Source organism: Petaurus breviceps, unplaced genomic scaffold, assembly GCF_028583685.1.
Source record: "Petaurus breviceps papuanus isolate PSGF00001 unplaced genomic scaffold, PetGlider_PUasm1.0 90686, whole genome shotgun sequence".
NCBI lineage: Eukaryota > Metazoa > Chordata > Mammalia > Diprotodontia > Petauridae > Petaurus > Petaurus breviceps.
In genome coordinates this window covers 2,316,286-2,329,007 of record NW_027187309.1, presented here as the reverse complement: position 1 = coordinate 2,329,007, position 12,722 = coordinate 2,316,286, and the positions used below count along the sequence as shown (strand labels likewise).

The following is a 12,722-nucleotide window of genomic DNA, read 5'->3' as shown; positions in this document are numbered from 1 at the left end:
CTCATCCCCAGTACAATTTTCAGTTTAAATCCCTCTTGCTACAAATTTTAGAGATTTGCTTTAGGAAAAAAAGGGGGGGGCAAGAATAAGAAAGAAAACAATTTTGTAAAATACATTTTAATATTGTGCCAAATTTTTGTCTACTACCCATATTTCAATGACCTGTGATTTTGGCAGTATGGAATTCCTTCTGGTAAGGCAGATTACAACTCCTTTACAATTTAGCAGAGTGACTTCTAGAGTTGCTGTGAAAAAAAAAACTCATGAACTTGTCACCTCTATGGTGATGAACCTCTCCATATTTACATATGTAGCCCATACTTAGCCATGTGGTTCCTTAGGCAATACACACAGTCAAAAAGCCTTTTCAGATTGTTAGGACCTACCAGATGTTGTGCTCTGCAGGCATGGCCTTTGTGAAGTCCGGGTCATGTGACTGAGGTATCTGAGTAGTACATATTACAACAATATTGGGAATAAAGTCTTACTCTTGTAATACAATAAGTCCAAAGCTGGCATGCTGGTGGCAAAAGTACATTTGGCTTTCATGAAAAGGAAGTGAAATTAGACATCCAGACAATGTGATAGGGAAGGAGAATTTTGTTAACACTACTTATTGGACTTGCCAAATAAACTCATGAGTAAGACCTCTGATAAGGCTTATAAAACCTATGGAAAGCTTTGTTTTCTGTATTAGTGACTTCTGGATATTTCTGTAGTATCCCTACTCATTTTATTTATAATATTATGTCTACCCAAACAGAGGGCACTAAACAATTTAAATGACCATACCACTAAAGGGATTCTTAATCTAAAGTCTATGAATTTGTTAAAAATTGTGCATGTGTTAGTATAATTGGTTTCTTTGTAAACTTATGTGTTTTATTTTATGTATTTAAAAACATTCTGAGATGGGGTCCATAGATATCAACAGATATGACAACAAAAATTTAAAAACCCAAGATACTGGTTATCTTTTAAGTGTTACTTCCAGGGGCTATTCTTACCATGGTCTCATTCTCCAATCATTTCTACCTTACTAGAAACTAAGTGTCCACTCTTAACAACTCCCATCCCCATGTTCCATGCTCTCCCTCTCCCCCTCCCTTCCAGCACCTCAAAAGCAAAATCTTCCCCCACTAGAATGTAAGCTTTTTTTTTTCAGACAGGGACTATCTTCTTTGCTCATCTTTGTGTCTGTCTGCAGCATATAGCACAGTGTCTGGCACATAGTGAGTGCTTAATAAATGCTCTGTCTATCTGTTTGTCTATCTATCTAATCTACCTATTTATCCATCTATCTTAAGGCAAAGAATTTTGGGAGTGCTTGAGCAGATTCTCTAAATTAATTGTAAAATGAATGAATGAATGAATTCTGCCTCAATCCTTCAGATTAGACTAAATAATAGAACCAATTTAGGGACTCATTCAGAATTCTGTTTTATGGATTCAGTTTCCCATGAGCTCCAAAGAAAGGTTACTTACCTACAGATAATGTCATATTCTTCCTTTAAAATTTGAATGTATGTCATTGCTGTTAATACAACTCCTCAAATTAAAGTGAAAAATATATAATATTGTACCCATTATATAGCAAACTTGGGATGCAGTACCTATTCCATTATGTCTAGAAAAATTGACAAGAGTATTTTCACCACAGAATAAGATTGTGTTTTTGTTTTATGTCAAACAAAATTCCATGGAGGGAGGGCAATTCTGAGGGAGTTTGCTTATGTGTGTAAACATGTGTAAGCACATGCATATGTATGTACATACACATATACTGTTCTAAAAGCAAAGAAAATGGAAACTAGAAAAAAATTAAATAATAAATATCTAGAAAATAAAACATATAAACTGAGCTCATGTGAATATTATATAGTTTTTTTTAGAAAACATTGTCAAACTTCATAAAAACAAACTGAAATCTTAACATACTTTTAAAATGTAAATAATGATGGTGTAAGCACATTTTGATGGCTGACTGTTATGCTTTGGAGATAATGAATACTACTACTGAAGACCTAGTAATTTCTTAAATAATGTGGCTGAAAATTTTAAAAAATGCTAAAGCTTGCATTTAATTTGGCAGCGAAAATTTTCAGTTGCTTTCTAGTGTTAGCCAGAAATGGAAAAGACTGTAGGAGCTCTCTGAGGTCCCTTCCTGCTCTAAAATTCCATGATAATATTCTTTCAAATATTTCAATTTTCATTTACATTTGAAAATTTTAACATTTTATAGTTTCTGAATGATCCTGACTTCATTTAAATTAAAATCAGTGAAAAGCGGTTAGTGTATATTTTCCAAGTTCCTTAATATTTATTCCTAATTTAAAGTATTACTCAAGACTGCATGATAACACAAACTCCATTTATGACAAAATGTGGTCAGTGTCCTCTTGCCTCAAGAGAATATCATCTCCCCACTGGATTTCCTGGAAATTAGGCAGCCATAATATTATTGTTTCTACATAAAAGTCAGATTTTATTTATCAACTCACATAGCAGCTAACAGTTTAGAAAGCTTAAGAGAGATTAAAACATTATTTTCATGAAAATGTGGATGAACCTTAGAAAATATTCATCTATATCATAAAAGTAGAATTTTAAAAACCATGTTTAAAGTGCATAGAAATTGATTTCAAATGAATACCTCCATTAGTTATTTGCCCTTTTTGGAAGTAAAATATTGACATACATACAGTCTCAAGTGAAATGTAAATCATGCATTACTCATGTACCTCAACATGTTATAGTTGGCTGTGCAACTGCAGAACACAGACATGTGCATTTTGCAGGAAATACCCTTATGGAATAAAGGGAGTCAGTTTTCTTTGCTCATGTCTCACTGCCAGTAATGAAGTGTACATAATACCTAGAACCAACAAGCCTTCAGAATGAATACTCAATCTGCTTGGAGAAATAGCTGTATTGGTTCAAGTTCGGCAAATGCAAGAGACTCTGTAAAAGGAATAGCTAACAATTTTTCTATGCTACATATACCTCTTGTAACACTGCAAGTACATAGGATTCTAGCAAAAAAAGTATTACTATAATATTAGGAGCTAACAATATGCTGTTTGGTAGGAGGTGTTTAAAGGTCATCCACTTACTGAACATTTTATTTTAAAATGTTCTCTTTTATGAAATACTGTTACAGATTATACATAGACTACAATTTTTACCTCAAATTTTTATTGAAAAAATGTAATATAAAATGCTAATTTGTTAAAATATATGAAACATGCATATCACTTTGGAAAAAATAGCTGACTTATGAAAGCAAACAAGAACATATGGACTGATATGCGTTCCCTGCCTTTTCTAACTGTTACAAATTTTACTCTGAAATATATAAAGGAAAACATAAATAAAGTCACACATCTGAAAAGTTGTAGGAATGGTTTCAGAATTGTTAATACAAAGTCTTCTTGCACTATCCCATATGCTGAATTTTTAGCACTTATAAATTCTTAGTTTGAGAATGTCTTTAGGATGATTAAGTCACAAGAGCTCTGAAGAGGATGAATTGATATAATCAGTTTAGCATTTAGAGTATCAGCTACAGTAGCAAAAAAAAAAAAACCAAACAAAACAGAAACAAACAAAAAAACTCCACCAAAACCCCAGTGCACATTTCCTTGCACTTTCAAATTACTAAAAAATTGTTCCAACTTTGAAACTTGTTTCCATAGTGCTTGTAATCCCAATTCTGCAGCAGAGAATAAAATAGGCGAACTGACGGAGTAGCCGCCACTACTATATTGCACATGTTTTCCCTAAATACTGTGCTTCCCCCTCCCACCCCCCCACCAGTGTCGACACAGCCTAAATCATGTATTCTATGATTTAGTTAAAAAGTTATCCTCAATCGCAGACACCACGACTGTTAAGTACTCTGTATTCACTTTTATATATTTAACAGAGGAATCTGCCAGACCATAACAGAAGAAACCAGCTCATCTTGCCGCTGTTGCTTGGCTTTCTTATTCACTCTTCGATGACCCTGTCCTCCACAGATGACTAATACTGAACTTGACTTTGTTTTCTTGAATTGGTGGCTCTTCCCTTTATTAAGTGCAATATTTGGATCTTTCAAGAGCTCATAAATGGTGCTGTCCTCTGGCCCGTGCTCCAAAGAGCTGGATCCATGGGACAAAGTTAATGATCCAGACGATGATGACAGGTCACTTTTTTGGGTGATGGATCCCACTGAGTCCCCTAACCAAACTGCGTTGTCAGGGGAGCTCTGACTTAGGCAGGAATTAGATACCTCATTTGGAAAGATGTCCTTCTGGTCATCATCCTGAGGTTCAGAGTTGGGAAGCAGACTATTTCTGGAATGACTTTTGTTTTTCTTGTTTAAAGCTGTAGCCATAACAAGGAATTTCACGGGGCCATTATGTGCATGGTAAGAAACCATACCTCTGCCTGAGGGGGAGAAAATACATACTTTTAAAGTAGAGAACATTACTACCTTTAGATGTATATGGATATTAAGCAAGTCTGAACTTCACTCCCACTTTCTGTAAGTAGTCTTTACCAATCCACCTTAATGTTAGTGTCTTCCCTCTGTTGTTTATCTCCAGTTTATCCTGCATATAGATTGTACATAGGTGTTTATGTTGTTTCCCCGTTACACTGTTAGTTTCTTGAGAGCAGAACTGTCCCTTGCCTTTCTTTAGGTTGCCAGTCCTTAAAATGTCTGGTACATATGAACTTAATAAATGCTTGTTCATTTGACTTGACTCCTATGCCCTACCCGAAATATCTAAATAATTTTAACACTGAGATAGTCAACTCAAGTCAAAGTGTTATCAGCTTATGTTGTTATTAGTTTGGGAGATAAATAATCTGAATATTTTGAAGATGGAGATCTGAGAGAGGCAGGGTATCAAAGGATTGTTGGACAGATCTAGAGCTGGAAGGGATCTCAGAGGCCATTTAGTATAGCTTTTATAGAGGAGGAAACTGAGGCTGAGGGAGGTCAAGTAACTTAACCAAGGTTACTCTAGTAGTAAGCATCAGAGGGAGGATTTGAACACAAGTCTTCTGACTCCAAAACCAATATTCTTTTTTTGCTATTTGTTCTAACAGCTTAATAATTTGACATCGGAGATGTTAAACACAATGAGATATGCATATGGCCTATTGGAGATCCAGACTGAAGTGTAACTTGGAAATATTTTTAAAAAATAAAACTACAATATAACATGGATAATGTTAATATGTGGTTTTCAGACTTGTCAAAGACCTTGTTTAGTGGCCCATTTCTATTTGAGTTGAATACCACTGGTCTAAACAGCTTCTAAAAAGAATTCCTAAATTATCCCCTATTCAAGAATCTCCATTGGTTGCCTATGGCCTCTAGCATTAAAATTCTGGTTAGTATTTAAAGACCTCCATAACCTGGCTCCAACCTACCTTTCCTGACTTACTACACATCATTCCTCTTCACTCTGTATTCTAGTTAAATTGGCTTTTCTGCTGTTCCTGACACAAAGCTCACCACCTCCCACCTCTGGGCCTTTGTATAGTCTGTCCCCTATACCTAGAGTACACTCTGCTTCCTCCTTATTTACACCTCTTACAATCCCAGTGGTCCTTCAAAGCTTAGCTCAAGTGCCATTTTCTACATGGAGCCTCTTCTGAACTTCATGGGTCTAGATACTAACTCTCCCCTTCATCTCCTAGTTCCTTTGGATTTGCTGTCTGTATGTTTTGTTTTTATTTATATGTGTACACCTCTCCCTCCTCCTCCCCTTCCCCACCCTGGAATGTAAACTCCTCCAGAGCAGGAGCTGTTTTATCTTTAAGAATATTTTTTTATCATCTAGTACCAGGCCTGGATGCTAGAAGGTACTTAATATGTGCTTTTTGATGGACTGATAGGATCCCCAAAATGTATAGTTTTGTAAATTGCAGTTTCATATGTAAACCTGAACTACTTCATCAGTTTTCAAAAATGGTAGTATTATACATACCATATGGCCCAAATATTACCAATCCCTACTATCTTTGAACAATAAAGACTTCTACCTTATTGTCTGTGCTACTTCCTCTCCAGGTCTCTATAAAAAGTAAGTTTTTTTTTTCCTATGAAGCACCTGAACTACAATGTGTGTGTCTGTGTGTGTGCATACACACACACATATTATCGTTCAGGGATTTCATAGAAAACTATGTATTTACATATATGCATATATGTATATATACATATGTATGTAAATATAATACATATTGTATATCTGTATACAGACATGTATATATGCATATATAGTCACCTCATCTTCATATGCTTTTCTTTTAATATTTACTCCTTACATTACAAACTTTTGTTATTTCAGATATCATAACTGCTGTAAATGAATCCAATCGTTCAATCAACAAACACTTATTAAGTGCATACTATGTACCATTGAACCAATACCTCAACTTCTCCATTTCATTTTTTAAACTGCTTAACAAGAGTCATGTGTTGTTTTAATGTTGTCATTTTGTGACAGAGGATGACATAATTGTGTGAGACACTATCTCACGGAAATAGCAGTAGGATATATACTTCAGAGCATCATAAGAGATGAAAAATGTATATGTTGAAAACTTGTGGTCTTGAGAATATCAATCACATACAACTATGATTTAGGAAATTTCAGAAAGGATATGTTAGCTGGGAGAAGAGAAAGAATAGGGTGGGGTTGGGAAAGTATGGAATCATAGACTGTGGAAGGGAGGGACTTTCCAGGTAATCTGGTTTAATTCCTTCATTTTTACAAGAGGAAAGAAAGAATCAGAGAGGTGATATGATTTGATGGATGTCATTCAGATGTAACTAAGAGAGCCAAGAGGTGAATATTATTCTTTTGATTCCATATTCAGTACTCTTTTTACAATAGTAACTGTATTTGAATATTTAAAGGTAAATCAGGTGGATTAGGCTTATTTTGCTTGCTATACACAATATAAGTAGAAGAAAAGGATGGAATCAGTTTTGGCTCAGCATAAGGAAACATTAAAAAAAAAGTCAGAGCAATCTGAAATTGATTACATCAGAAGGTCCTGAGTTCTCCATCAATGTACATCTGGAAGGTACAAGTACACTGTACAATGTACAGGTGGAAAACCACTTGTCCGGCACATTCCCACTCCAACATGGGATGGACTAGAATAGACCATTTCTTGGGTTCCTCTCCAATTCTCTGATGCTACGATTGTGAGAAATGGAAGAGAAGTGACAGAAGGACTGGTGATTATCATCCTACTTGTACCACTAACTTTATACTGTGTGAAGTTGGGGAAGTAATTTCTACTCTGTGGACCTTAGCTTTCACCTTTTGTAAAATGGATGTTCTGGATTAGAGGATATCTGAGATTTTTCCTAGTTCTAAACATACAATAGTCTTTAAAAACATTTTAATAAAATATTTACTACCAATAAAGTTAATTTGTAATGAACTGAAAGGCTTTCTCAATTCAATTAGTGAATAACACCAAGAAACAGAAAACTCACGAGAGTTTAAGTTGATAATAAAAATCAGACATATATTATATATATAATATACATATATGTATGTGTATTTATATATGTCACAGAATACTAAATCAAAGGATACTAAAAACTCCAATAAAGTTTAATCTATATAGATCATGAAAAATAAAATGTTTTAAAATGAGTGTTTACTTAAATCTAAAAAGGATTATGCAGACACAAGTATTCAAGATTCTTCACTCACCAGTTACTTTGGGAATTCCTTGCAAACGAGGAACTGGAAGAGATACAATGATTCCCAGATTTGTTCCAACCATTAATAAACCATGACACACCAGCAGACTAGTCACAGACACTCGCTGTTGCCCTATAAAAATTGTCAATGACCTGAGATTATTTCCAGTTACAAAGTGTGATCAATACATTAAGCTAGAACAAATGTAACATATATTTAAATATGATATCAATTAATCGACACTATTTGCTAATCAGCTACCACACACCAAGTACTGTGACAGGTACTAGGAAAACAAAGACATAAATGGATTAGTCCCTGCTCTCAAAGAGCTTGCATTGTATTGAGAGAAAATAATATGAACATATTTAAGTATATACAAATTCACATACACACAAACACACACAGAGCAAAGAGAAGGTAATTGAAAGGTGGTGCATTAACAGCTGGGGGGGGTGTGTGAGGAAAACATTCAAGGAATTAGGTAAATAAGTTATAATTTTTATAGAATTTTTAAGCTACAAGATTTTAATTTTCTCCATCTAATTATTCCATTGACTCTGTCCCTTTATTTTCAACCCAGGATTGTCAACACCAGCCATAGCTGATCTGAAACAACTCTCCTGTGTTTGTCTGAGACCAATCCAAGACAATAACTCAATTTATTCCTATCCCGTAATAGATGGCCCAGAAAAATAATGAGAATTAATTTGTGTTTTTTCCCCTTTTATATAGAAATATAACTTATTTTCAAAAATCTTTTTGGAAGTTCTTATGTAAACGTGCTAGTCTCAGCTAAGCCATGATTGCTCTGATACTCCTTAAACTGTAGGACATTAAGGTAAAGAATTGTTATCACTGAATGTCCTTGGAAATCTCAATTCATGATCCAGCAGTTTACAGCTGTAGAATTCATCCTGTTTTTAACCACTGTAGCCCTTGAAACATATGATTTTATTTTTAAATACTAACATTCATTCTTAATATAAAAGTTTATATCATTTATATTTTATGATTTATGAAATCTTTGTAGATTAAAGAGAAAATAATGTGACTTTTGGAAATTTGCTTGGGGAGTCAGGAGGTATTTTTTTTAATTTGCAAAGCTACTAGAGGTAAGCATGACTCTACATTAAAAAAAAACAATGAAAATATTGGATTATTGGATTTATTCCTCTTTGACTGTGGTCTGTCACTTTTTAGAAGAGATTTATAAATCTGAATGTAATCAACAATACCAATAACTTTCACATATGCAGAGGTTTTAAGGTTTGCACAGCACTTCCTCCCCACCCCCAGAACAACCCAGTGATGCTAGTATTAAGCATGTGACTCTTACATTTTGCTACCTTTCCAAGTTATTTGACTGGTTCATCAGAAGATGGAAAAAGTCTGGAGGGTACCTAAATTGTCAATGAACTTGCTTCCAGGGCATAGATTACCTCAGTACTTTTCCTGACCAGCTCTTTGGTAGGGCCCAAAAAGACTTAGAATTTTAAAATGACACCAACAGCAACAACTGAGGAACTCTGAATTCCTGAGCCATTTGGTTATTATCAGTCAATTGATCATTGCTTGATTAGGATCTATCCTTCAGAGGTGGGGATTTGAGACATATACTGGAGTGTCACCATCGGCTGAGGCCTCTCAAAAAGGGGAGCCAGACTTGTATTTGGCCTAGCTATCAATAAGAAGTGAAGTCAAAGGGGAACTAGCTTGCCAAGACAACTCTATCCTGCTGTCTCCTGTGTTGGAGGTAAAAGAGTAGAACGAAGGAGCCTTTTGATAGTTTTAGAGAAAGGATTTCTAATGCTTTCTGAAAGAGCACTGTGGAACCAAACCAAACATTGCAGCTAGGTTTGAAGGTGGAGGTATTAGGGACTATAACTGCCTGATGAAGCCAGTTCAAGTGAATCCAGGTAGAAGTCAGACTACAGGAGAAAGCCAGGTCCTAAGCAAGTAAAAAGCTAGAGAAACTGAGGCTGTAATGGAGCTACATGAACCTGGGAGAGCAGAAACTCAGGCAGAGGTGGCTGCGACAAGAAATGGGGCCAGGACTTTGGAAGTCAGACTATTTGGGACAAGTGGGCAAGAGGTTCAGATACATACCTTCCTCTTCTCCTCTCCCTAGCAGCCATCTCCAGTCATCCTGATCTGTATTTTGTCACTGGACCCAGATGGTTCCAGAGGAGAAAGTGAGCCTGGTGACTTTGCACAGTCCTCCCTCACTTAAATCCAATTCACTTACGAGTCATGGTTCTCTTCGAGAGCGAAGGACAAACAGCAGCAACCTCTCCCAACCTCTTCCCAGCAATCCAGCAACCTCTCCTAACCCCCCTACCCTAAGCACACATATACTATAGACCCTGAGACTATAATTCTGTTTTTGTTTTCTCTCTCTCTCTGAACTCTGTTTGAGAAACCAGAGTCTTTTCCCCTGAGCACTGAGGAAAGTCTCTTTACTTTGCTTTGTTTTAAACATTTTGTTGTTATAAACAATGTTAACCACAAATATTTGCTAATCTGGGTGCACTTATTGCGATTCGTGGTTGGAAAGAAGTAATTGTAGGGGCAACATCACAGGAAAGGAGAAAGATTTAAAAATGATTTGCCAGAATGCTGTCTCTGACATGGGGTCAGGACTAGGAGACCTGAGAATTACAGATTCCTTTTATACCTTTCTAAACCAGAGAAAAGATGTTCATACTGAGGAACTCAACTTAGGTGATGAATCAGTAGTAGGGAAGAGAGGAAGGCAAGAGTGTTCTCCACCTCACCCCCACCACTGCTAGACAAGATTCATTACCTCCATTTTCTAGATAGTGAAACTGAAGGTCAGAAAGACAGACAAAGTAATTTGCCCAGGATCACACTAATTACTTTCAAAGCCTGGATTCAAACCTAGGTCTCTTAATTCCAACTTTAATACATAATCCCCTACATTATACTGCCTCTGATTCAAATATCGATATATTTCACAATAGTTTTGAGAACTGTAACCCATCTATAGCTTAGTAGATAAAACTTAAGAGAGCTGATCACGGTTCAGGAAAGTTAAGTGACTTTCCCATGACCACAAAATTTGAAAATGTAAGAGCTAGGATTTGAATTCAGGAAATACTAATTCCAAGTCCAACACCATTATCTAATACACCATATTGCCCCCAGTCCTCTAATGAATAACATCAATTTGAAATTATCATTCTATAATTCTGTAAGTTTACATTTCTGACTAACATTTTTTCCCTTTGTTTGGGGTCCTTTCTCCCTTTATATCTAGTTAATTAAGATTATGGATAATAACCAGGATTTTCCTGGAGTCTTGGTACTTAACTTAATTTTAATATGTTAAGTGAGCTGTATGCTAGACATTTTGTAATCCTTGGAGTAGCAGGCAGTGAATATTCTCATTATAGGAAATATATTTCAATTCTATTTGCCACACAATACTATTACTTCATGGGTCTTTATCTTCTTTTTTTTTGCTTTTTGGAAGGCAAATGCAGTTAAGTGACTTGCCCAAGGTCACACGGGTAGTTTTTGTGTTGTGTCTGAGGCCGGATTTTAACTCTGGTCCTCCTGACTCCAGGTCTGGTGCTCTATTTACTGTACCACCTAGCCGCCCCTGTTCATGAGTCTTTAAAAACCTGATTTTTTTTTCAGGATCTAAAATGAGAATGCAATAAATAAAACTGTGTAACAGTCATCAAACTTGAATAATTCTGTTTTTGAATGCCATTTTATAACACATCATCTAGGGTTACTAAATTTAAACATCAAGAAAGACTTAATGGAGAATCTGTGTAATAGGAGACAAAAGAAGATAATATTCCAATGTATCTCTGATGTCATCCATGAGGGTATTTTATCCAATGATGGAGACTACACCTCATCCATGCTTGTCCATTCTGTGCCATTCTTGTTCATATCTTACCATAAATTTTCTATAGAGGTCAATCCATTATCTTGGAGGCATCCCTTAGATTTGTTTTTATACCATGGGTTGCCATTTGTAGCATATGAACTGTCTATCAGTCAACCCTCACTGTTGTTATATGACTGGTTTATCATTTTTGGTTTGTTTTTTTTCTGATCACACATTTCTAATGACAACCTTTTGCACTGAATCTCCTGCGTAATTAATTCTTTATTTGTAACATGGTTCAGCTTACTTGTGCCCACCATTATCTCTGGGTGATCATTTGGATTATCAGTGGATACCTTTCCATTTCCCTTTGTGTGATTGTAAACTCCTCAAGGACTCTAGAATTCCATGACTTATGACTAAAACCAAACCAAGCAAAAACATCCAAGAAGAGAATATTGCTAAGGGATTCACATGAAATTCCTTAAGAAGTCAGTGTGTTAGTCGCTTGCATAATGTCCCACAATCATTTCCATCCCTTTATCTTTGTGGTTGAATACTGGAAAATAAGAAATATGTAAACCAATCAAAATTTCAGGTGATAAAGAGGGTAATAGTAAGATGCTTCTGAGTGTAAATATAGATATAGAATATCACTAGTGATGAGTATTGGGAAAGAAGTAGCATTACAGATTATATGTTATTAAATGGAAGCTGACTGGCTATGTAGAGTGGGTGAAGGATAATAAATGGCCCATCCAAGTGTTGCATATGTAACCCTGGAATATTTAAAGACTTAAAGGATGCCCCCACCCCTAGAAAATTGGGGTGTTACTTTATAAAGGAATTTTAGAAGGATGTAGACAAGAAGTCCACAAGATGAAAAGCAATGGATGAATTTTGATATGTACAAATGGGAGAAATAACCACATGAATGAGATCACAAACCTCAAGTGTTCAGGGTAAAAAGTATCACATTTCCAGAACATGTTTGTTTAGTATACTATCAATTCTGGCTTTGAAGTCAATCCCACATTTATTAGTTCCTCCAGAAATAAATGTTCCAAGTTATACCTTCCTCTGTAGATAGTTATCCTAATGATGCTGATTTGTGAGTAAGTAGAAGATTGTCA

General features: G+C 35.6%; 1 protein-coding gene across 4 annotated transcripts in view; it reads right to left on the bottom strand.

Moving 5' to 3' along the window:
• Positions 1-2,458: 2,458 nt before the first annotated feature.
• The window catches only part of ARHGEF10 (Rho guanine nucleotide exchange factor 10), a 233,388-nt gene continuing 223,124 nt past the window's right edge, over positions 2,459-12,722 (bottom strand). For all 4 annotated transcript variants that reach the window (XM_069065400.1, XM_069065398.1, XM_069065399.1 and 1 more), the window contains 2 exons: positions 7,734-7,856; positions 2,459-4,431 (listed from right to left, as the gene is read on the bottom strand). In XM_069065400.1, the coding sequence (XP_068921501.1) occupies positions 3,911-4,431; positions 7,734-7,856 (644 nt within the window). In that variant the 3' untranslated portion in view covers positions 2,459-3,910. The remainder of the gene's footprint in view (positions 4,432-7,733; positions 7,857-12,722) is intronic.